Source organism: Mercenaria mercenaria, chromosome 5 (assembly GCF_021730395.1).
Source record: "Mercenaria mercenaria strain notata chromosome 5, MADL_Memer_1, whole genome shotgun sequence".
Lineage (NCBI taxonomy): Eukaryota > Metazoa > Mollusca > Bivalvia > Venerida > Veneridae > Mercenaria > Mercenaria mercenaria.
This window is the reverse complement of record NC_069365.1, coordinates 77,603,612-77,630,587: the sequence shown is the minus strand read 5'-3', so window position 1 is coordinate 77,630,587 and position 26,976 is coordinate 77,603,612. Positions and strand designations below refer to the sequence as shown.

General features: G+C 36.3%; 2 protein-coding genes across 3 annotated transcripts in view; one reads left to right on the top strand and one right to left on the bottom strand.

The window, feature by feature from the left end:
* Positions 1-12,317, bottom strand: part of LOC123557685 (uncharacterized) — a 14,104-nt gene extending 1,787 nt beyond the window's left edge. Inside the window, exons 1-8 of one of the 2 annotated variants that reach the window (XM_053544055.1) lie at positions 12,212-12,317; positions 8,504-8,794; positions 7,567-7,721; positions 6,150-6,366; positions 4,689-4,772; positions 4,337-4,459; positions 2,085-2,288; positions 859-954 (exon numbers count right to left, since the gene is read on the bottom strand). In XM_053544055.1, the coding sequence (XP_053400030.1) occupies positions 859-954; positions 2,085-2,288; positions 4,337-4,459; positions 4,689-4,772; positions 6,150-6,366; positions 7,567-7,721; positions 8,504-8,794 (1,170 nt within the window). In that variant the 5' untranslated portion in view covers positions 12,212-12,317. Of the gene's footprint in view, positions 1-858; positions 955-2,084; positions 2,289-4,336; positions 4,460-4,688; positions 4,773-6,149; positions 6,367-7,566; positions 7,722-8,503; positions 8,795-11,385; positions 11,508-12,211 lie in introns of those variants that run through there. The other variant, XM_053544056.1, reaches the window with a different exon arrangement.
* Positions 12,256-26,976, top strand: LOC123557686 (heat shock 70 kDa protein 12A-like). Its single transcript, XM_053544051.1, has 7 exons — positions 12,256-12,402; positions 14,706-15,151; positions 16,313-16,434; positions 17,219-17,318; positions 17,556-17,727; positions 24,740-24,874; positions 25,950-26,976. Exons 2-7 carry the CDS (start codon positions 14,807-14,809, stop codon positions 26,942-26,944), a joined length of 1,869 nt encoding a protein of 622 aa, XP_053400026.1. The 5' UTR covers positions 12,256-12,402; positions 14,706-14,806; the 3' UTR covers positions 26,945-26,976.

The following is a 26,976-nucleotide window of genomic DNA, read 5'->3' as shown; positions in this document are numbered from 1 at the left end:
TGATATAATTCCTTCGCATCTGAACTCCAAGCAGTGATTTATTCAGCGACAAATCACCGATGAGATATATTATTTCTTAAATAACTTAAAATTCTGCCATGCAAGTTTTACGCTTTCTTGATTTGATTAAAAAACATTGACAGCAAATTCGATTACTGCTATCCTACAAGAAACAGCCAAGCTATACAAGTATGACTTGTCAAAAGCAGTAGGTCCAATAAAATTAAAAGATAACATCATTTTTCATGAACAATGACCTGTACCGCTAATAATTTATTTCAAATGAAATTTGGAAATTCATTTTATAAATAATGTTACCACGAAGCTTCTGTCACGTGAGTTTGCTCCGAAGTTCTGTCCTAAACACACTCACATCATAGTAAACAACTTGTGTCATTCTAAAAAGGTGTCATTAATTCATCAAATGTTTGGCAAATCTAGCTCTTTTTCTTCGGTTGAGATTGCAGTAACAGCCGAATAATTAAAAAATGAAAATCCACTTAAAAGATGTTCGTGAAAGCTTTAACTTTTCCTAGGTAGTCTTCGTGAAATGATTTCAGTCATCACCACAATGATGTATTTATTGAAGGATGTTCTATTTCAGCCAATGTCGCTCATTTTGGTCAATATGAATGTAAACAACGGTTTAGAATTTCAGTGTCGAAATTTTTTTTCAGTGATACAACATCCTCATAACACAGCACTTTTGTCAGGCATTTAATGAGGATGTTTGATTTTGAAAGTAGCAACGAATATATTTCATTGCGATGTACCCTTTTTGGTTGCTATAGAGATTAGTCAATTGTTTGAATATGATAATTTGATAACGTACATGAAGATGACCCTCTATAAACTTACAGAAACTGATATATTTCTGAGTACTTCGGCGGCTACGCTTTTGGAGAACTCTTTGAACGGTACTTCAAACCTTTCTTTGATCGTTTGATCACCAGTCTGGAAATAAAACTGACATATTTATTACAAACCAATCAGAGTTCATGCAGAAAGAGTCTGAAATAAAGGTCCTTTTCATTCAAAAACCAGTCTGTGACAAGATTCGTTTATCTTGTGAGCTATACTAATATAAATTGCACCAGAAATAAAAAAAATAAAAGGTTAGGGAAGATTTCACGGAAGCATGTATAATTGGTTCCCCTGTTCTGCGTTTTCGATACCTGTGCATATCAGCCGGGCGCCACGGACAATATCCAACGGAAAGTTGGTTGTCAGCGCAAAATGACTGGGAGATTTGCTGATATTAGTCCACGACAGGTAATAATATATATACAGATGGAAAAATTGTTTTGGGCTGAATCGATCAACACGAATAGCATGTGTGTTTGTGTCGGATAAAACTTAAAAAATTTTCTGGAACAAGGTCACTGTATGTAAACAATGAGGAGAAATTTGGAATCTTGCCTGATCATAGATTAGGGTATTTTCACTAAAATGCCAGTACAAACTTAGGAAATTTGTTCATGTTGTGTGATGCTAATATGTAGAAAATTGCTGACCAATACTGATATAAGCTTGTCAAACCAAAGTGTCTGTGCATGGAAGTAAAGGGTATAGTCGGCAAGATGAAATCGTTACATTGCTTGTTGGTGACAGGATACGGGATATACGCTGTCTCGAAAACCCAACAAGCAGTGTATCTAATAATATCCTGTTAATAAGCCACCATTTGGCTTTCCGCAAAAGGTAACATTTTCTAATTGTAAATAAACAGCTACCATAATGTTTATCATCTACATATATATAATCTCATAAATCTTTCAAGTATAAAATTTACATTTTATCCACACAATTTGTCACATAACTATCTGAACATTATCATATGCTTGAACGATTAATTTAACATAAATTGTTATACTTAAATTATTTCTCATATAGCCACATCATGAATGTAAGACTTTAACCCTTATTATGCTGGAGCCGATTGAGTATGCTTTTGCGAACAGTGTACATCATGATAAGCCTGCACATCCGTACAGTCTGATCATGATCTGCACTGTTCGCCATTCAGTTAGAATGAGTTTGGTAAGCACCGCTTTTAACAGTTAATAAATCATTCATTCACATACTGAAGGCTTTGTTGATTGAGGCATTTGTCCAGCATCATACACATCTGAGAGCTGGGCTGACCTTGGGCTACCTGGTTGTGCGTTTTTATTAACAATGTGCGTTTCATTTCCGCCTTGTTGGCCCAACTGTCCGTGGGCGCTTGTAGACAGACCTCCACTACCTTGAGTCCCAGCTGGCATAGTCTTTGAAAAGTTGACTTTGGCCTATGTTAAAAGTAAAAGTAAAAATTAAGTGTTATTTTCCCTTAAAATATTGCAACATTCATATTAAAAATGTTTATGGCATACCGCATATGCAGGGATGTCCTCACGTTACATTTTTTGTATCGAACACATGAGGAAATCACTCGATTAAGGCAAAATGTTTGCTTATAATTTCCCTATTACTTGACTGACTTAATCATATAAAAAGCGTCAAAGACAGGAAAGCGAGTACTTTCCTCGGCATAAAACTTCTGTTCTCATACTTCGCCTGAATGTTTTGACGGGCCAAATAGGTAATGTGCACACGGGATTTAGGCGAAGTGGTATTGAGTATTGAGAAGAAAGTATTGAGAATGCGTGGCGGACATGCTTTGTGCCAAGGAAAGCATTTTTTCCCGTATTCGACGTTTTTCATTTTATTAGAATCCCATCAATATAAAAACATACAAGCAAAAATGTTACATGCATCGAGATATCTTTCCCGTGTGTGCGATGCCGAAAAGTCAAGTGGGTTGGCCAAAAAATATGTGTTTTCGATTACGGAACAATATAGTCGCTATTTTAAATTCATGTAAATGTGTGCGTAAGCAACATCTGTGCAAACTAGTATACTCTTTCTCAATTAGTAAAGCTTCGAAGTGACCTTGTCCGGTGTTTCTCAACATCAACTAAAACGTGTCTTTACTTTCATGAAGATTAAACATGTTTACTGTTTTCCTTTGTCCTTATAGGAAAACGGTTTAATGTGTTATTGTATAATTAACTAGAAGGTACTTTGTCACAAAAACATATGTCTCCCCACTATGTATACCCTTAGCTCTGGTAAACATTTTGTGCAGCGAAGCGGAACGTGTCGACGATATGCGTAACTAGACTTGATACTGATCACTCCTGTGAAGTTTCGTCGAAATCTGTCAAGCAATTTGACATGTGAAAGCCAGACAAGATTTTTCTATCTTTTTTTAGCTCTGGTGGCCATTTTGTGCAGCGAAGCAGAACGTGCCAGCGATATGCACAACTAGGCTTGGTACTGATCACTCCTGTGAAGTTTCATCGAAATCTAGCCATAAGTTTGAGCCGGACAAGATGTTTCTACTTTAAGGGCTGTTGGCATTTTGTGCAGCAAAGCGGAACGTGTCGGCGATATGCATAACTAGGCTTGGTACTGATCACTCTTGTAAATTTTCGTCGAAATCAAGCCAGCAGTTTGACCTGTGAAAGCCGGACAAGTTTTTTCTATTTTTAGCTCTGGTGGTCATTTTGTGCAGCGAAGCGGAACATACCGGCGAAATGCACAACTAGGGTTGGTACTGATTACTTCTGTGAAGTTTCGTAGAAATCCAGCCAGCAGTTTGACCTGTGAAAGCCGGACAAGATTTTTCTGTTTTTAGCTCTGGTGGCCATTTTGTGCAGCGAATTGGAACGTGCCGGCGAATTGCATAACTAGGGTTGGTACTGATCACTCCTGTGAAGTTTTGTTCAAATCCAGCTGGCAATTTGACCTGTAAAAGCCGGACAAGATTTTTTTTATTTTTAGCTCTGGCGGCCATTTTATGCTGCGAAGCGGAACGTGCTGGCGATATGCACAACTAGGGTTGATACTGATTACTTCTGTGAAGTTTCGTAGAAATCCAGCCAGCAGTTTGACCTGTGAAAGCCGGACAAGATTTTTCTATTTTTAGCTCCGGCGGCCATTTTGTTCAGCGAAGCGGAACGTGCTGGTGATATGCACAACTATGGTTGGTACTGATCACTCCCGAGTCCAGCCAGCAGTTTGACCTGTGAAAGCCGGACAAGCTTAATGCGGACGGACGGACTGACAGACGGACGGCAAAGGCAGACATAATTTTATCAGGACTTCATTTTTGTACTACTCGTAAGCCATTTTATTATTCAAACAACCTTGACGATTAATGCCTAAGGTCATAACATAGCATCCCCCACCTCCAAAAGTCACAAGAAGACTTTACAGTGTCATTGTTGCATGCTAATCGCAGACATGCGCGTTATTCAGACTATGAACAAGGTAAGATTATACCTGTACATACCTGCTGAGATTCTGAATCTTTCTGATGTGCAGGCTGTACCTTTACATCTAATTTTGTAACATTTGGAGTTCGTCTAGGTGTTGCCTGGGGTTTAGACTGGGGGCGACCGCTAATGGTTTCTTTCTGAAAGTTGAAATAAAGTTAAATACTTACATCTTAATGTATAATTACTTACTTTTCGTTAAAACCGATACATATTGCAAAATGGGAATTAAAATCCATGGCCAGTTTGATGTATTTTACAATTTTAAATATCTTATTTTCTACTATAACAAAGTTAAGCCAGTACTCAAAATTTATGACATGCATAGATGTTTTGAACAATATTTTAGTCTATAAGCAATGATTTTACCTTTAGATATTGAGGATTAGACACTAGTTGTGCAAGTACTGCATGCTGTCCAGTGAGTGCTTCAGAACAAAACGCATTACATCGCTGAAATAAAGATACATTTTATAATAAACATGACGGATATGAAAAAGAAACCAGCAAGCTTGAGAGCAAAACTTATTACATCGTTGAAAGACAAATACACTTTACAATGAATACGATGGATAAGAAGGCAACATTAACTGCCCAGTCAGTACTTAGAAAAAAACCCTCATAACTATGCAGAAATACAATAAATATGATGGATAAGAAGACACCAGTAAGCTGCCTAGTCAGTACTTTAGAAAAATAAATTATGCAGAATACAATAAATATGGTGGATTTAACATCAGTTAAGCAACTGTTGTATGTTGTCTCCTTAGTGGTTCAGACCAAAACACATTCCAACACACTAATATGTAAATGAACTCAAAAATAAACATTTTTTCGTAATTAATAAAAAAGAAATAGCAGTAAGGCTCATCATTTTGTGTCTCCTTCGTGTCTCATGCGAGTCCACCAGCCTTTCCTATAGTATGACGTCATAAGGAGTTTATGAGAGGTCGTATGGTGGTGGTAAGACTCAAATGCAGATGAAACGTCCTATGCAGATGAGACGTCATATGCAGTTGAAAGGTAAGGCATAATACGGAGGGGGTAAGACGTGATAAGACGTCTGTCACACGTGGTAAGACGTCATATGGAGGAGGTTACAAGTTATACGGAGGAGGTAAGACTTCTTACAGAGATGTTAAGAAATCGCACCTAGCGGAAAGACTCCATATGGAGAAGGTAAGACGTCACACGGATGCGGAAATGCGCCAAACAGAGATGATAAGACGTCGTACCGTGGTGGAAGGACGTCATATGTAGAAGGTAGACGTCATACGGAAGAAGAAATGCGTCAAAGATGACAAGACGTCACACCGAGGTGAAAATACGTCATATGTAGAAGTAGATCTATATATAGAGCTCCGAATTCGGCTATCCCTATCGGGCCTCAGTCAAACGGCAGCATGTCAATACATGCGATCAGCTGTTTAGACGGCATAGAAGCTATGGCTAATTTAGAAGATAAGACGTCATACGGAGGAGGAAATGCGTCAGAGATGATAAGACGTCATACCGGGGTGGAAAGACGTCATTTGTAGAAGGTAAGACGTCAAACGGAGGAGGTAAGAGGAAAGACGCCATACAGAGGATAAAAGATGTCAAATGGAGGAGAATAGATGTCTTACAGAGGTGATAAAGCACAATATTGTGGCGACAATGTTTTAGACATTACACAACATGCTAGTAATTATTCATCTAAAGAATTTCCACTATTCCTATACCCGAGTATTTCTTACAAATTAGTTTCTATACTAAATAAGATCATAACTTCTTTGAGTATGGAAAAAAGTAAGGAAGTACAACTGACAGAAATATGTTTAGATATTCTACCTTCAACATGGAATACAGCATATCAATGGCGTCTTCGTCTTTGAGTTGATTGTCTTTACTTGGTCTTTTCTCCGTTAAGAATTCAAACGCGTCTGTCCATTCATCCTCGTAAAGCTGTTTAAAATTCTGTCCGAGATTTGTGGGTCGGTTCTCGTCGCTCAGATCTGTTATTTCAGGGTTTCCATATTTTAGCAGACGAGACTGAAGATCACTTAGCCTGTATATTAATAACAGAGTATACATAACGCAATTAACATAAGCACGTTTGACCCAGCTTAACGGTTTTTTTTCTTCCTGATTTCATTGTATTTAAATTGTTATTGTAATTAAAAGCATGTTGAATATCAAATAATTCAAAAACATGTTAATTTCATAGAATTCAAAAACATGAAGAATGTCACAAAATTAAAAGAAAAAAAAAACATGTTGAATCTCATAGAATTTAAAAATGTCTTGAATCGCACAGAATTCAAAAACATGTCGAATTTCATTGAATTACATGTAAAAAAATCATGTTGAATCTTAGAGATTTCAAAAGAATTTTGAATCCCATGAATTCAAAAACATGTCAAAGCTCAGAGAATAAAAAAGAAAATATGTCGAATTTCATAGAATTAAGAACAAAGCATGTTGAATCTCACAGCGTTTAAAAACATGTTGAATCTCATAGAATTTAAAAACGTGTTAAATCTAAAATAATAATAATAATAATAATAAAACATATTGAATCTCACAGAATCCAAAAAACATATTCAGTCCCATAGAATTCAGAAACATGTTGAATCTCATAGAACTGAAAAGCATGTTGAATCTCAGAAACATGTCTAATCTAATGTTACAGTACAAGACGACTTAAAAACAGATAATGATAAGCAAAAGTAAAATAAAGAATAAACTGCTAGCTATAAAACAAATCACTAGTAAGTGACTGCGACTGTGATTCTTAAAACAAATTTACTCTGTCTTTGAGCAAACTTTAGTATTGACCGACCTATCAACCTTTTGAGATAAATTTTATTTAGATATGACTTATATATACATCCATTTTGTATTATGTTCTATTACTATATTGTTCTACTTAAGTCTCAAATATTTCTGAAAGTCTTATTTATTTCACAGAGTTCACTCTTGGTGGACAAGTATAATCCGATAAAAGTCATTTGAATAATCTCATTTTAAGTCATATGTACATTTTTTTTTACATTATCGCTATACATAAATACATTAATCATTTTCTTTCTAACTTCAACATAAATACTTAGTTAAAATTTGCAGTTATGTAATTCAATATACATAATTATTTCTTCAAATACAATCATATTCACTGTAATACCACCAGATTTACTTAAAATACAAACGTATTTACTCAAATACAAATATATCTACTCACATTACACAAATTCATGTATATATTTACCTGTTTAAAGCACGTTCTTTGGCCTGTATTGCCTCTTTCAGTTCCTTTTCTAGTTTAAAGTTTCTGGTTTCATAATGTTGCATCATTTTCTGCGCTTCCTGCCTTTCTTGATCAAGAATCATCGTTTTGTCTACCACATTTGGCATGTATTTCCTCTACAGGTATGATAAAATAATAAATCAATACATGTCATACGGTGACCTTCCAGCTTTTCGTGCTAAAAGAAGACCCTAGGTGCCCCCCCCCCCCCGCCCACCCCATCACCCCACCTCTCAGCATCATTTATTACACGGGCCGCCTGCACTTGGGTAGAACCCTTGGCCTTCCGCCAGAAAACTGGATTGCTTCCTCATTTGAGATAATTCTATCCCAAGGCGCGGTTTCGAACCCACAGCGATGAGGGGCAAGTGATTCAAAGTCAGCAACCTTAACCGCTCGGCAAGGATCACCCCTCCGCTTTCAGCACAAGCTTCTAGAAATGCAGTCAGATTGTCTGAAACGTGGTCAAAAGCTAACATGTGATATACTCATTATATTTTGGTTAAGCGTAGTGCAGTAGCTTTGAACAAACCATGTATAGACTTGAATATACCATGTATAAACTTGAATATACTATGTACAAACTTGAGTATACCATGTTACCATGTATAAAGTTTGTGTAAAATTCATGATCAACTTTAAGTAAAACTGAATAGTTTAAAACATCCAAACAGGTCAAAATATACTACCATTTGCAAACAATAAAGATACTTTAAAGAAGAGGTAATTTATAGAAAAAATAGACACATTGCTATTTAAACAACATAGCATGCGTACTATAAATAAACAGATGGGTAAACATACCAGAGAAAAAATATAGCAATAATAAAATCTGTAAGAAAATCCTCTGTAACGCAAAAACCATGTATAAGCTTTATAGAAGTTGATGTATACTTGCCCTATTAGCTGAGCATAATGAATAAAGCTCCTCGTTATATTCAGACAAAATCTTGTTAGCATTTTGCAGATTGGTTTGACTGTAACGGTCTCGGAATGGTCGGTATTTAATTCTTATATTGCGTAACTTCTCCATCATGTCATCGGCTTCCCTTGCAACCTGATCTGCAGTCCCAAGCCATGAATATGTTTGTCCTTGGCTCTGACCTTGACCCTGAACTTGGACTTGCGCCATTACGCTGTCTGTCAAAATTGTATTACTCGCCGATTGTTGTGCCGGTCTGCTCGCCATCTCAAAAATAATAAAAAATACAAATAAGTTTTGGCCTTAAAGCACTTTCAAAGTTTGATGTAAACAGAGACCCTGCCAACAAGGATTTGACAGCTTCGTACAGTGAATCCTCGCAGGGAAATAAATGTATTGGTACATATACCCGAGAAATATATACAAGTCAGTGAAATAATTTTGTTACAAGGGTGTATATTTATCATTGTACGCAAAATATTCACTTTTTTGTCAAACTATACCACTGGCACCAGACCGTAAACGCACAGTTCGTCGAATGAGTACCAGAGGTAATTTATCTTCCATCGTGCACCAGTCACATTGTCTCAATATTTCATACTGCAGAGATACTCCACATATTTAATTTGCATTCCTCAACGTTGCAGAAAAAAACTTGTGTGAACTTACATAAAGCACAGCCGGTCTAGAGGTCACAGACGTGTTTTCTGAGAAAACATTATAATTGTAATATATTTAAGTGTATATGGCTCATGGACCCATACTGTATCCTTGGTACGTTACTGCCACCTGTAGTACCAAACTGCGCGTTTTAGGTGAGAAATGCGCGATTGAAATGGGTTCATACAGTTTCCCGTTCATGACTATGGTTCATATAGTATACCTAGAGGTAGGATATAACATGTACAGTGGGAGTTTTTTCTGGTCTGGTGCCAGTGAACTATACTGTCTGTCTTTGTGCTTTTCTCCATTATTTGATATGTATTAAATTTATGTTGTCTTGCACATCACATAGCTTTGTCTCATGCAGTAGCTAATGCATATCACATTGTTTGCTTGCATTGTAAATATTTTTATGTTATGATCTCATGCCCTTAGTTGGCCCTGATTGAAATAAAATCTATCTCGGTTAAGTTGTATTCCAATTGACTATGGTGGCTGATTTCTGCTATGTCGTGTTGGCGAGGCGAAAGCATGACAATACGAAAACACGACAACTCTACAAAAATCTTATTTGTCAGTTTTCGTGGCTTCGTGTTTCCGTGTTGGCAGGGCAAATGCCAGAAAACACGACACATTCTATGAGAAAACTCAACGTTACACCAAAAATTTATCTGTCGAGTTTTCGTGTTGGCGGGTTAATATGTCGTGTTAATTTGTCGTGCTGTCATGTCGTGACTTCGCACCCCGCCCCCCCCCCCCCCCCCCCCGACATAAAAACTAAAACTAAAATATTTTGGGTACGGGCAATTTCTCATGGGTATGAAGCGGGAGGGGAAACATTAGTCCTTGTCTACATTTATTCTTAACGTTATTATGATTTCTCGATGTTTGGAAAATAACATAAATATAAAGGGGAATGTGACATAAGTTCTATACCGCGCTTGAAAGATGAAACAAATTGTCTTTTAAATGCTTAAAATTCATTCCTTGAATTTGAGGTTTACTGAGAAATAAATCTTTAGAAACAATTAAACGGCTACTAGTATCTTACACAGTATTGGTAACAGTTCACAGACCATTTTTCACGGAAAGTGACACCAGAATCGAAACATTGATGCAAAGATTATAGATACACTTAACCATCAATAATGGTATCAGGTTATCCGCATCTGTGCTAACTTAGTCTAATAGCGAGCTCAATTCCTAACAAATTAGTACAAAAAGTAGTTCTACCTCCTTCATCAAACAATCTGTTTGCATTATCACAGAGTCATACTAACCTAGTGGACGTGTGTTATGTTGTATTACAAAAACATTTAGATACGAAGTCCCGATCATGTGTAGAGATAAAAGTAAATATTTACCGTCCAGTGTGAAACAATGAACATGAGCCGCTCTATAGAGCTTTTGGCGACCCTATTTTAAGAACAGTTAAAACCAATTATACCTTACCCCAAGCAATTTACTGGTACCCATTTACAGCTGGGTCGACTGAGGCAGTCGTAATAAAGTGCCTTGCCCAAGGACACATCGCATTGGGAGTAGCTAGGAATAAAACCCGAGGGGCCTTCACCTCCATGGGAAAGCGTCTTAGCCCTCTCGACCAATGCGTCCACGTTATATGATATGTAAAATGTTCACATGTTGCAAAGTAGATTTTCATTTCTAAACGGCGGATGATACATTTTGAACAGACCTCAGAGCTAATATATAAGGATACTTTTATCACATTCACCTTATATTCAAGTCATTCGCCGTTAACTACACAAAAAGTGAACGCTATTTGGGTCATTTTCTTACTGTGCGCTATATTGGCTATAATAAGTCCAGATCTCCTTGCTCGTCTTGCATATGAATAATTTTTGTGCGCATGTCTAATGGAAGACGAAACACGAAAACTCAATAACTAAGACATTTGTCGTGTTTTCGTGTCGGCGGGACGAAAACACGAAAAAAAGGTACACCGAAATTTTATAGGTTGAAAAGGGGCATAATTTTTATACCTGTATGAGAAATGGAACTTAAATTGTCATCAACACTGACGAAAGGAAGCCAACAAAAAGCTCTCATTTGAGAAAAAAAAAACGTCGAGGTAAAAATTCTACATTTGGTCAATTCAGATCAACACAGGGAATACTGAAATTTCCATAAAATGTATTTGTTCTATTCATATAATATGTGATATAAGGTCTTACCTGTTTGTAGCGTAAAAAACTCAGAAAGTATTTTTTCACTCATAAACCACAGAAACAATAGTATGCGTCTATTTTAATACATGTAATAATTCAAATAATTTCAGACCAAAACAAGGAAGGAAAAAATCTGATCTTTTCCACGAACTGTAATTATTGACATGATGATAAAGGTGTTTGCCGTTTCTTCAGATGTAAATGATACATAAGATTTAGCAAGGTTAGACAAGTGTTCCGCAATAATTATAGGTGTTTATGCATTTGTTACCAATTGGGTTCATGAATGACCTTCATGCAGTTTTGTGCATGTTGGTGGTTTTTCTACCCGGCGCGTATGTGACGGGTGTTAAACCCTGCTGAATACTGACATGAAATGTTGTGCCATATGAGAAAAATACAAACAACACAATTTGTTACCCTGGTTACCCTGTGCGGAATTCTAAGTTGCTATAAATAATGTTTAATGGAATACATCTCGCCCGCTTTATAGGATGTTTGTTTTTTTCTTGCTTACGTGATACGAGTATTTAAGTTCCAAAATTATCTATCATTATGTTAAATATGGCTATATAAAGAAGTTGGTGGGGTGGAAGAGTTGCATTTTTGTATAATTCAATATTTATTGTCATTGAAATTCATCTACACAGGTGTAGGTTGATCTCGACCTTGAACATCAAAGCTTTAATATAATACCCCCGTGACGACTTTAAATACTAAATTGTGTGTGCAATTTAATTTTGTTATAGCTGTTCTAGTTGTGTTATCTTATTTATAGATATTACATATTAAACACGTCGAAAACGAACAAAACAGTTATAACATATCTTACCTTCAGTCATACCAAATTGAGGAAGTAAAACGAAGTGACATTTTCCTTGAAATGAAATTGTAATTATTGTCGGGATGTCTGTGTTCTTTGGTGCACTCCTGTAAGGAGTGGTTAACGTGAATTTGAAGTTACATTTAAAATATTCAGAATATGTAGCCTAATAAATACCACAACTTTCGTTTTGATTTCAGGTAAGTTTAATCTATTTCGCTTTAGTATAGAAAACATGCAGATGATAACAAATTGATATAACCATATGATAAAGTTTAAGACGACAGTTCTACCATTCATAGATACTTACATTTCAACATATTGTGCGAACGGATCATGTGACTTGTCAGTGCGACTTTTGAACAGTTTAAAAATAACTTGACGGTAAGGTCACATACCCGGAAGTAAATTTACAAAAGAATAAAAAATTCATAATCGACGGACTTGAACAGCTCGTATCAATGACAAAAAAATAATTATGTAGACGTTTAATTGTTACAAGATTTAGCTTACCAAAAGGTTCCTTCTAGCGCACATTAAATATTCTTTTTAAGGGACCTTTAATAAAATAATTATGAACTATGTTTTTGCTAGTTTACGTGCATTCTTCTCTATTTATTTTAAGAATACTTAAAGTTATTTCACACAAACATTTATTTAACTTAAAATAATATTAAACAAACACCTTTAGATGAGCGATCCTACCTAAATATTATTAGCGGACAATAAATACCGTCACTCTGTCAAAATTTGGGGAACCAATGTCGACATCTGTCCTAGTGGCACAGATCATAATTTGGTCGTATGTTTGCCTAATTTTAATTAGCAATACAATGGAAAAAAGTTCTGCCATATGCCAGTAATTGCATTGCATGAATGGATACTTACAGCTCCAGAACGACTAAGCTTTTTTTTTTTTTTGGTTGGATTTAACGTCGCACAGACACATGCTAGGTCAATGGTGGAGGAAGACCCCAGGTGCCCCTACGTGCATTATTTCATCACGAGCGGCCACCTGGGTAGAACCACCGACCTTCCGTAAGCCAGCTGGATGGCTTCCTCACATGAAGAATTCAACGCCCCGAGTGAGGCTCGAACCCACATCGATGAGGGGCAAGTGATTTGAAGTCAGCGACCTTAACCACTCGGCCACGGAGGTCCCAGAACGACTAAGCCAGGAGAAAAAGGGGTTTTATATAAGTCGGCACCAACAAACTGATGGATTTGAAAAAAGTGCGTGTAAAAAGTTCACAACTTGATAATTACAAAACAATTAATAAAAAGGTATGAAATTACCAAGTTCGAAATATTTATAGCTCAGTAAAAAGAAGAAATGCAATTATACAGTTCTAGATAAAAACAAGGGAAGTAATTGAAATATTGTTATCCGGTGACGGTACGTATCGTGCAATAGCATTCACAGTCAAGTGAAAAATCTCGAATAACTTTATTAGTACAGTATGTTTTGATGGTTATACTTAAAATGTTAAAATATTAAAGTTGGTATGAAATAAAATCGTAAAAAGAACCTCTGGACGCAGCAAAGAATGAAACCGAGAAGAATAATAGTAGACGATATTTTTAGGCGGGAGTCTATTTTTAGATGATGAATATTCATTTAGTTAATCTCGATTCTACAATATGACATGTAAGATTTAGGAGTTAGATAGTTTAAACTAAATTATTGTGTTTGTAGGTCTGTTTATTACGTAGTTGTATTTCACTAAAGATTGACTTAAAGATGCGTAAAAACACATTGGCAAAGAGGCTATTTGTAATGAATATGGATGAATACAAAATGGCGGCGCCTACTGGAATTCGGATGTCTTTGAGGTTATAACACACTAAATAGTTGTTGTTCTTTATTCTATATAAAACTGACCTAATTCCAATGACCGCAGCACACATCAGGGCCCATTTTAAATTTCCGTAACCTACATTTTCTTGAAGAATATTGTCAGTACTAACTAAAAATCAAAAGAAAAGTGGGGGTCATGTTTGATGCAAGAAAAATAATTTCAGTCAAACACACAAACTGCCAAATCAGCTAAAAAATGAGACCCCAAATTATACTGGTGGTGTATGATCTACGTTTCCATGAAAAATTTTGTAATGTTGTTATTTCATTATGAAAATGCTACCTACATGTCAAGCATAGATCTGTCATTGATTTTAGTAAAAGAATTGCAAAGAAAATAAGGAAAAATGCTCTACAGAGCAAAAAAACTGAGGACTATTTGTATCCGCCATTATGCGACTACCATTTTTTTCACGCCATTTTTCTTTTTAGTGTCTGTATGCCTTGATGATACCCTTGTATCCATTACCTGCTCAGTCAAGTGTGACATGTTCACCATAAGTGTTCCTTCTCATGAGAAGGAACAATAAGGTAAAGGTATGTATGTGCTTTAGTGTAAAAAAACTTTCGTTTTCGCCTTGGATACACAGTAAGACTAGTTTGTACAAACGATATATTATCATTTATTCTAATTGTTATTTGCAGACACCGGGTTTCAAAGTGCTGTGAACTTTAGGCATACGTCACTGTCCAGTTTTGATGTGAGGAGACCGGAGGATTGTTGTTATAACATTGAAGGAATAAATATGGCAACAAAAACAGGAACAGCAAAGACAGAAAGAAAGAGTAAAAGCGGGAAGGTTGTTGTGGCAGCCATAGATTTCGGAAGCACATTTTCTGGTTATGCATTTTCATTCAGCCACGACTATGAAGTTGAGCCGACTAAAGTGTCGGTAAACACGAGCTGGGTGGCCGGATCTGCCGGGCTGATGTCATTGAAAACTCCAACAATTCTTCTCCTTGATAATAATAAAAAGTTTGTTGCTTTTGGGGACGAAGCAGAAGAGAAATATTTGGATATTGCAGCAGACGAAGAACATCACAAATATTACTACTTCCGGAGGTTCAAAATGCTTCTGTACAAAGTATCGGTGAGTATCTAAGTTTTTCATGAGTTTGAATCAATTGCCTCTTACTGCTGCAGGTTCGAGCTTTGATAGGGCCGAACTGAACTGAAGTTTGCTGTTTCTGTCCAGATACCGAAATTATTATCTGGGATAGTATGAGGGCAATGAGTAAGCATTTAATACTGGGAGTCGTCGCATGACCTTCGTCGGTAGAAGTAGTTCCATTCGTTATGATTTAATACAATGCTAGCTACGAGATGTAGCTTAGACTAATGCCCTGTTCAAGGGATCGAACTTTGAAGTTCATCCAGTGTTAAGGAGTAGAAGAAATGTAAATCAATTTACAGTGTACATTAGCTCCGTACACATCATACACGTGCACAACGTCTAAATCAGCGGATTGATTATACATATATTCATACTTTTCTCTTGTAAAAATAGTTTACTTTTAATAGAGTTTCTTTTTATATAAACACTGTTAGTTACTTTTACTTACAAATGTGCTTTTATTTTCAAAGGTTTAAAACCAGACCTGTCAGTCACTATTCATAAAATAATAGAACGCATGTGCCCAAGAATACGATTTTGTCATATGATATAACTTTCTTCTTCAACTGGATTCAACATGAAGGAAAATACCCAAAACTTACTTTAGTTAATTTGGTTTTGGTTCACATAAGGTGCAAACTTGGATGTAAATCTGTGCGTTCGCATAACCATATTTGCTTATGTAAGCAACTTTGCAGGTATGCAACTATATACTCTTTGTGTGTAAAAAGGTTCATGTGAACGGGGCTTTAGATTCAAGAATGTATACAAGTCCGCGGATTTGCTCAAGAGAAATAATTCCAGAAATTTGAATTTGATGATGCTTGCAAATAAACAACAATTCTAACCAAACAAAATAAAAACTATTTTCCTAAATATGGTGAGTACGTGCTGTGAACCATAAAACCCTTCTTAGAGAGTTATGAAGAGTGTGCCACATAACTGTCTCTATTGCACGACGCTTTATATAAATCGCCGGTCCATAGATTGTGCTATTGACCGGTTTTTAGGAGGAAGAAATTTTGTTAGCTAATGTCAAGACATTTTTTAAAAAAACTTTGAAATTCATTTCTGATGCCATGTAATAAAACACTTACTGAATTGCATGCAGGTTAATAAGTATATACTATTTCACAGGGTAAGTTGACGAGAGACGTAATGATTCCAGACGACAAAGGACGACAGATGGCTGCCTTACTCGTATTTAGTATTTCCATCAGATATCTTAAAGATCACCTGATGGATACACTAGGCAGGCGGTATGTATAAATGTAATTATAGAAGAGTTGAACATTTTCTATATCAGTGGACATTCAGTAAAAAAGGAATCGTCAAAGAAAAATACCAAAATTGAAGAATTTTAATAGCACTGTCTTTTTTAGAAAGAGAACTGCACAAACAAGAAGTTCATAACCTGGTAGTGTAAGGATAGCTCTGTCTAAGGAGCAAGTACTAAATACCCAATGTTTCTGTCTATAACCTAAAGTGAATGTGTCTGTACATTAAAATATGAAAATTTTAAAGATATATTATGCCTAAATATTTCTGTTCGGAAATATGAACAATTACTACACTGTTTCGATGTAATAATAAAATATTTACGTTTGTGTGTATAGGCAGTAGCGGTGGTCTAGTGGTTAAGGTGTCGGCCGCTCCAACCGGGAGTCGTGGGTTCGAGCCCCACTACGGTCACGACCATGACTTCTCTTATGACACCAGTGCTGTAGTACTAGTTTTTCCTGGAAGCGGACTCGAGAGTGGTTCAAATAAGCTTTAAGCCGTCATCACAATCATTGTCAATACTTAAATCAATATCTTATGATAAAATATCTTACGAAAGATGAGCATATTGCATCATAAACTTCCCTATTCAGTTTTCTACACATGACTGCTTTATTTCTTTTTCAATTTCCTACACATGACTGCTTAATTTCTTCAACTTCTCTTTTCAATTTCCAGCAAGTGGCTGCTTTAAATATTTAATTTCCTTTTTTCAGTTTATACACGTGGCTGCTTTATTCAGTCATTTAAATTTTCTTCCAGTATGACAGGCATCTTACCAGGCGACATACGGTGGGTACTTACCGTACCTGCCATCTGGAGTGATGGATCAAAGCAGTTTATGAGGGAGGCTGCGGAAAAGGTTGATTTTTATTCATTTCGAAGGAACTACTTTTTGTGTAAACTAATTTATGTTTTTTAAATGTATTTTCTTGAAGGAATCAGATTATTTTGAGTTGCACAAAAATGATTATGTAAGCTTGTAATCCAGTAAGGGCAGTAATCAATAATTTGATAATGATGACATGCACATGTAACTTGCTGGTAACATACAAGAAATAAAATTTTAAATTACCTAAATTTGTTTCAAAACACTTAGGCGGGAATCAAGAAAGACTGCCTTATTATTGCCCTTGAACCGGAAGCTGCGTCATTGTTTTGTATGCACCTTCCGGTTGACAAATTGGATTCCGGTCGGGAGTGCGGGACAAAGTCACAGGAAATCTCGCCTTTTGCGAAGGGAACAAGATACGTGGTAGTGAATATTGGAGGTAATAAACATGATATTGTACATGCTGTATACACATTAAGTAATGTGAATATTGGATTATGTGTATGGGCGGCGGTTACCGCCAAAATTAGCAAATATACAATCCATTCATAAACAAGGCAGTCAGTGCAGTGCATTTCAACGCCGTCTAGTCTAAAACTCCACCCCGTTCAATATATTTGCATTCAACGCATTGTATTTTGAAACCATTTAATACAAAACTTCATTCCATCCATTTAAACATGGAACGATGCATTGAAAAACGTGTTGTGATGCACCGTAATATGAAATCATCCAACAAAACATGATACCATGCAGCTCAATGTAAAACCGTTTAACACAACATGAGTACGTGCAGTGTAAAATGAAATGATTTTTTACAACTTGACCCCGTCTAATGCATATTGAAACCGCTTTATGTAATTAAGAGCGGTGTATAAAAACCTGATGCCATGCAGTCCAACACGGAGACGTTTAACGCAACATGAGCTCGTGCAGTGTAAAAATGAAACGATTCATTAAAGCTTGGCGCCGTATAATGCATACTGAAACCGTGTTGTGTGATTTGGAGCGGCGTATCAAAATTTGATGCCATGCAGCCAAATGTGTAGCCGTTTATAACGAAACACGAGTACGTGCATTGTAAAAGGTTAAAAAGACTATCAGTTCATAATTTTGACCTGTTATAAATATAGATTCTGGATCAGTTTTACATGAAAATATCTTAAAATTTGTCCTAAAACCGACCTTGTGGCAAAATTCTAACATTTAATTTTAAACAGTTCCTGCGATTTATCTGAATATTAAAAGGGACCTTATTTTCGTGAAACATCTTTGTTCTAAGTTTAAGCTTTGTCAGAAGTAAGCTTCGTGAAACAGACTCAGTAACAGAAATAATAATGACAAAATTAACAAATACTAAAAATCTCCCGAGTTAATTATTAATCATACAAAATCAATGTTAACATGTTTATGTTTTTAGACAGTATGTCAAAATTACATGTACTTCACTGTACAATGCAATTTTTTTTCGGGTGTGTGTGGGGGGGGGGGGGGGGGGGGGGGGGGGGCGGAAGATCTTGTGCTGTTTTTAAACAGTATTTCACTTAAGTTGGACAGTCAGTTTCCTGGATTTCATACGACCTGTGAGGGGATTTGTGAACCGAGCGAGCGTAGCAGATACTTGTGGAGATAAAGTTAATACTAGTATGAAATCCAGGAAACTGACTGTCCAACTTAAATGAAATACTGTTTAAAAACGGCATAAGATCTTCCGCCCCCACCCACCCCAGAAAAAACAAACAAACAAACAAAAATGACAACACAATCACAACACATTACACACATACACACAACTTACGTACACACACATGCACCCATACAACACACTCACACCACATGAAACGAACACAACACAATACACTTGCATAGTTTTACTATGATTTTAATAGTGTAACATTTTATGGTATGAGTATTATATTCTATAGTCTCTTGTAATTCTATATAGAATGGCCATTTACTTGTATGATATGTGTTATATTTATGTATGTATATGTGTATAAAATGTAAATGGATAAGACTCTAATAAATGATCTAATCTGTAATTTTGACATACAGTCTAAAAACATAAACATGTTATAGAGATAGGCCCTAAAATTTTCAGTGATAGAATTACATTAAATAAAGTCTAGAAATTAATTTCCAAGTCCTTGAAATAACCAAAAATGATTTCACAAATGTGAAGTTTATGATAGTTTTGTTAATATCAATAACAGAAGTTTTAATTTTTAATTTAAAGTTGTGATCCACAAAGAATGACAACTCTTGCCTTGGGCTAGTACTTATCAGTAGAGATCTATTAGTTTACTTCCCTTGCAATTACACAATTGAGTGGAAAATGAAAACTGTTTAAGACACAGTATCATACTTTTTTGCACAATAAAATCATTAAGGATTTATTCATTTGTATTTGATTTACCCCTCAAGACATGGTTCCTATGATTCTGTCAACTTACATATGGTAAAAAATTAATTTTTAACAAGCCAATAATAAAACGAAGTACCAGTAGGTAAATAATAGTGCAGATAATACAGTTTTGCTTGTATCAAAATGTCACAATAGATCCACTTTTGTAATACAGAACACCTGGTAGGATTAGTAAAGGTGCAATTATATTGATCTCTATTTCCTATGCCTACATGTTAACATTGATTTTGTATGTTTAATAATTAACTCGGGAGATTTTTAGTGTTTGTTAATTTTGTCATTATTATTTTTATTACTGAGTCTGTTTCACGAAGCTTACTTCTGACAAAGCTTAACTTAGAACAAAGATGTTTCACGAAAATAAGGTCCCTTTTAATATTCAGATAAATCGCAGGAACTGTTTAAAATTAAATGTTAGAATTTTACCACAAGGTCGGTTTAAGGACAAATTTTAAGATATGTTTATGTAAAACTGATCCAGAATCTATATTTATAACAGGTCAAACTTATGAACTGATAGTCTTTTTAACCTTTTACAATGCACGCACTCGTGTTTCGTTATAAACGGCTTAACATTTGGCTGCATGGCATCAAATTTTGATACGCCGCTCCAAATCACACAACACGGTTTCAGTATGCATTAGACGGCGCCAAGCTCATTTTACACTGCACGAACTCATGTTGCGTTAAACGTCTTCACATTGGACTGCATGACATCAAGTTTTTATACACCGCTTTTAATTACATAAAGCGGTTTCAATATGCATTAGACGGCGTCAAGTTGTAATAAACCATTTCATTTAACACTGCACGTACTCATGTTGTGTTAAACGGCTTTACATTGAGCTGCATGGTATCATGTTTTGTTGGATGATTTCATATTACGGTGCATCACAACACGTTTTTCAATGCATCGTTCCATGTTTATATGGATGGAATGAAGTTTTGTATTAAATGGTTTCAAAATACAATGCGTTGAATGCAAATATATTGGACGGGATGGAGTTTTAGACTAGACGACGTTGCAATTCACTGCACTGACTGACTTTTTTATGAATGGATTGTATATTTACTAATTTTGGCGGTTACCGCCGCCCATATTTGTGCCCCATTCTTTTCACATTGATCATAGACAAGCGGTGCTAAAGCTGAATATAGGTTGACATTAATTGTTGCAACAACCGATAAATGTCGCAAATCATCTGCCGCTATATGTCGCACTTTTAACACTAAATATACGCAATAATATGTCTACCGTTATATGTCGCAACACCAACACTATAAAAGAAGAAAAAATATCACTACTGTATTGTAAGTTCAACAGTCATTGCAACTTAGATATTACTTTCAGTAATTTTGAATCCGGGATAAGATTAGGTGAGTGTGTGCATGCATACGTAAGTATGCATTGAATGGACTATAAAAATGCTTAGAAATGATATACTGTTCTGAACAGCATGTTTGTATTTCAATGGTGCCGGGCCATACATACGCTATTGATTTGATACTTAAAGGTTGAGTCACAGTACTAAAGTTATTTTAGGTTTAACTTATGTGATATTAATGTCGCACTTGTGTCGCCAGTCTTATCTTTGTCGAGCGCTGTGTCGCGCGTCGTTTCGTATTGCCGCAAGCTGTATCACGTGCCGTGCGCCGGCCTAAAAGAGTTGACGTCAACACACAAAACGATGCACAGCCTTGCGACATGACGCTCAACACACGATACGACGGGCGACAATAAGGTTTTGTAGCAAATGATGGAATTCTTTTTACCAAATGAGAATGTATGATTTACTGAGTGTTTGTATCCAATTACTGTCCATGTTACTTTTTAGTATATTCATTCCTATCGTGAGACATTATCTATAATATAGATATATTTTAAATGTACAATAGTTCATAAGTCACGGTCATGACGGCTGTGCTTTAAATTTTAACATAATAGTATACCATTTACAACACACAAAGAGCAAATATTGTTTGCAATAACAGTGTATTTTAAAATCGAACAAGCAGTTTTATACAAAGTTATCTGGCAGAATATGTCTTTCTACCAAAATTGTTTAAGTCGGCACCTCCACGGATGTGCTTATTATATTTATTTGTATAAATGGGATACTTTGAATATCTTGTCTAAATAGCTTGTTCGAAGAATACATGATTAGCCGCACTTATTAATTGAACATGGCTTACATTATCAATATGTCTTGGCAAAACAATATACATGTTTATACATTTAAATAAGACTGATAACGCAATTTTGATTTGTACGAAATATAACCGCTAGTAGACGGGAAATTTTACATATCCAGATTAAACTGTGAAACTCTGGTGATCTATGTTGGACCATCATAACACTATTGTTAAAGATAAAATTATCTCGAGCGCTCGACATATTATCTTGAGAGCACGACATTTATTCTCGAGATATTGTCTCGAGAGCATGACATCTTACCTCGAGCGCACGGCATCTTATATCGATCGCTCGACATCTTATCTCAAGTGCACGACATCTTATTTCGATCGCACAAAATCTTATTTCAGTCGCTCAAGATAAGTCAATTAAAAACGTAAGAGTGTCCTAAACACACCATCGTACTTTCACGTAAGTGTTACGAAACTAAAATTAAAAAAAATGTTTGGAGATAGTAGCGGACAACTTCCCCACACGACACCAAATAAAAAAAAACGAATGATCTGTCAAAATTATTGGCCAAACTAGCCCAGCCCAGCCCAGCCTAGCCCAGTCTAGTCTTACTCATTTAAGCAATAGGAAAATGTAAGATATATGCGACATAAAGAGACCTTGCCACCGAAGACAAATCAGTCGCAATATGAGAAATGTGAACTGCATCAATCTTGATAACGCTTGTTCATATAAAGGAAACCTGTTCGTGTCTCTAATCATAGTCTCGAAGGCAGTTAACCTACACAGTGGTTTTGTGTTTTGTACTGTGCAGCTGTAAAAAACGAACGATTTCCTATTAATTGGTCAGGGATTCTATTAAGGTGACTCCGTGCATTATTTCACTTTTAGTTTCTTGAATTGTCTTTTAGTATCATATCATTAACATCTCTGCCCACTACATCCCCCTCACTCCTCCATCCCTCCTCACCATGCCTACCCCAGGAAAATGATTTTTCTTTTTACTATTTGTTGGTATTTTATCTTAGATTCCTGTGTCTTTATTTACCCCCTTACCAATCCCTACCCCATCCGCACGAACACACAATGTTATTACAAACCCGTATTTGTATCAAAACATTTTCTCAACTTTTTTTTGCGCGACCCTCTGTCAAAACTCTCCAAGAAAGCTGTGAAACTCAGGTGAGCGATCATGGGCCACCATGACCCTCTTGTGTTCCTATATGAACCAGCAATATGAAAAAGATAATAACTGCTGTTGAAGATACAAGTTTATTACATAAAAAATAAAATTAAAAATAAAACAAAAAAACTTCCAGTTTCCTTTATATAGGTTACTGACCGTTCCAAGGCGGAGTCCCTATTTTCAACTTGTTTTCTGTCCGTCTCGTATCTTGTGTTGCGTATTACGTTGTCTCATCGCCTTCTCCCATCTTTTCTCATAGCATTTGTACTCCCTTGCACCCTTGCATTAGTACCCCCTGTCCTTTTACTATGAGTAAATTATTGTGCCAACCATAATTTTGGCCGCCGGCGTCCTAAGGCGGTGCCCGACTGTTGTTTTTGCCTGCTTGTTTGTTTGTGCGTGTGTGTGTGCGTGTCTTGGGCGGTGCCCCACATTGTTGTTTTTTTCTTACTTGTGTGTATGTTAGTTGTGTGTCTGTGTTTGTCTTTTGTACGTGGATGTTTGCACTGCTGTGGTTTACGTTGTAGCGTTACTGCGTTTAAGGAATGTGGCTTTCCCTTTTGCATATTCATCCTTGCTCCACTTTCCCCCAACACTCGACCCTTTTATCTACCTCTTAGGCCTACACCTCCCCCTTTTCTGTATTTTGCATATAATTAAAATGTACTTGTTGGATAATATTTTTCCGTTGCAGCATCTTTTTGTTTTGGGCCTACTTTGCGATGTATGGATCTATGGCTAAGTTTGGGGTGCTCTGTGCTTCCGGGAAATCTGCCCTTACCTTTTATCTTTTGTAAATATATGTCTTTTGTATAGGTAGTGCGACATTTAGCGTTGGTGTTGCGACATATAACGGTGGACAAATTTTTGCGTTGAAGGTGCGACAGGAAGCGTCAGATGATTTTGCGACATTTATTGGTGGTTGCATTGTGACATTTAACGTCAACCTTGCGACATTTAAAGGTAGTTGCGAAATTTAGCGGAGTTGCAACATTTAACGATGCCACACTCGTGTCAGTTCTTATAATTAAACTAGCATCTTTATCATATTATCTTCTTACCCTTGTAACTAGAGTATCTTTGTAAATTACTTAACCTTCCAATTTTACAGATTAAAAATAACCGTCACTTTGGGATACAAATTATCATTTCAAATCGTCAGTTAGGATTCACCACTGGTATTATGGTATTTAGTCGGTCTTGAACTTTTTGTTTATTATTTGTTGTCTAGGATAATTTCTGGCAATAGGGCATAAACATTACATGTGAAGATGCATCAAATTTATATAAGATAATGATATAGCACAGTGCAAAAATATACTGTTAAAATTGTCTTTAAACAATTCTGAAAAATCGAATTGGATTTAGTCCCATCATGTTCCCCTGAAAATGTTCCATTGGATTTTAACCGTACCAAATGATTCACTGTAGGCTTATCGTAAGTCTGTTGAATTATCTATATTTGTATAATATAATGACATTCATGCAATATCTTTTTACTTTTTGTAATCGATTTGTATGTTGTTGTGTTGTTTTCTTCAAAAATAATATAGGCTTTGATTAAAAATATAGCCATCACGTATGTTATGAATCTATATTTTGGACGTGTCGTGTAATAATGGAACATGACTGAGGCATTGTCAACCTCATCCATGCATTCCGTATTCAGCTGCAAATAATATGTCTGATTCTAGCTGAAACTATTGATGCAACTGTATATGAGGTGGTAGATGAGGACAAACTGAAGGAGGTTACTTACGCTAGTGGAGGGGCATGTGGTGGAACATGTGTCGATGATGCATTTGAGAAATTTCTACGGGGAATGGTTGGTATGTTAACAATGTCCATGTTGACTTTTGTATCTGTCGTCTCATAAATATTCCAATTTTGCAGACCGACATTTTGTGGAGAAAATTAATGATTTTAAGACATTTTCCCCCGAGTTTTAGGGTCTTTACTTCCATCTAAGTTTAGAAAGCTATTAAATGTAGATGACGGTATTGACCGGTATGTTCTTCAACAAAGAAAAGGAAAAGTGGTCGTCTCGCGTGAAAGTACCTTTTTGCCACAAAGTCTTAATGAGTACAGAAACTTGGCTATTAGGAATATGGAATCAGTATACTGAATTCAATGGACACGTTTTAGTACAAAACACGGTGGTATAGAAAAAATCACAGACATGTGGGGTCATGACTCCCAGCCGCAACCAACTGCGCCCTTGCAAAATGTTAGCCAATATATTTCAGCATTTTAAAACGAACTGAGCATAGGTAGACCTCACAATGTTTTGTTATAAATTGATCATGTTTATAAAAATGCACCATTTACCATTAGTTATGATGGGAAACTTTGAAACTGACACTACCTGTCAGTCACTGATATCAACGGATGGTCTGTAGCCATTTCTTCGAATGATACCGGTCCTGACAACTGTCATTTTTGGGGGTTTTGAGCGAGTGATCGATAACTTCCATTAAATCAGTCATGTTTTCTGATGTGTGTATGGATACCTGCTTTATATATAAATTTGCTCGGCGGAGTCGCGTATCAATTAATCCACGCTTTCAACTTCTTGGAACTGGATAGTTACTATACGAGGACTGTTTAATAGAAACGATATACTTACTAATTTTGGTACCAGAAGCATGCACGATTTAGAACGGGTATCTTTTCAAAAAGCGAATTTTTAAACAGGCTGATATCGTAACAAGACATGGTCTTTGATCTCCGCCTATGCTCTTATCGTTTTAAAAATGCTTCACGATAATGACAAATAGTTGATATGGGCGGAAAAGAGGGGGTCTTAACCCCCTAAATTTATGTGGAACAAATTGTTGTGTATGGAAAGTCATCTATTTACTTAACAACATATAAAAGAAATGAATATAATAATATGTATTTCAGACATAGAAAAAAAGGACAGAAAGGACAAAATGACGGTTTTTGACAGATTTAAGCAGGACGCAGAGGAAGATTGGGTTGACCTCTTTAAGGAGTTTGAGACAAAGAAAAGAGGCATAAAGGCCAAAGGGGCTGGCGATGAGAGATCAAAAGAGACCATTAAAGTCCCACCTAGACTTGCTGAGATTTTCAGAGAATCTACGGGAAAAGTACTGAAGGATTACATTAAAACAAAGAAGGAATATGCTGACAAAGTTACCTGGGTCGGAGAGAAAATGAGAGTTGAGGCGGGAATATTTAGGTCATGGTTCAACGAATCTTGTGAGAATACGGTAAAACATGTCAAAGAAATCTTCAAGCAAAAGTCAAGTGCTGGAACAAACACCATTCTTTTAGTCGGCGGGTTTTCCGAGTCCCCTATCTTACAAGAAGCCATAAGGAAAAATTTCCCAGACAAAAGGTTGATTATCCCAGAAGAATCGGGATTAGCAGTTTTGAGAGGTGCTGTCAGTTTTGGACACAATCCAGTGACAATTGTTTCACGTATTGCTAAACGTTCCTATGGTATTCGCGTGTATCGGGATTTCCAAGATGGCGTCCATCCATTGAACAAGAAGGTGAAGATTGGAGGAAAAACTAAATGCAAAGATGTGTTTGCTGTCCACGTTAAAAAGGGCCAGGAACTGATTGTAGGCGAGGCGCAATCGAACAAACGCTATATACCACTAGAACCTGCCCAAATATCGTTAGTTTTCGACATTTACACGTCGACTGAGGAGGACCCACAATACGTCACTGATGTAGGCTGCGAATACGTAGGTCAACTTGAAGTCGAGGTTCCTGACCTTTCTGGTGGGAAAGCACGTGGTGTTTGGGTTAAGATGATTTTTGGAGGCACAGAAGTCACGGTCGAAGCTAGGGAAGAGAAGACAAATAAACTTACGAAAGCAAAGTTTGACTTTTTGCTCAGTAATCAAACTGCGAGTGATTCTGCTTAAAACCTATAAAGTGATAAACAGACAGACAAAAA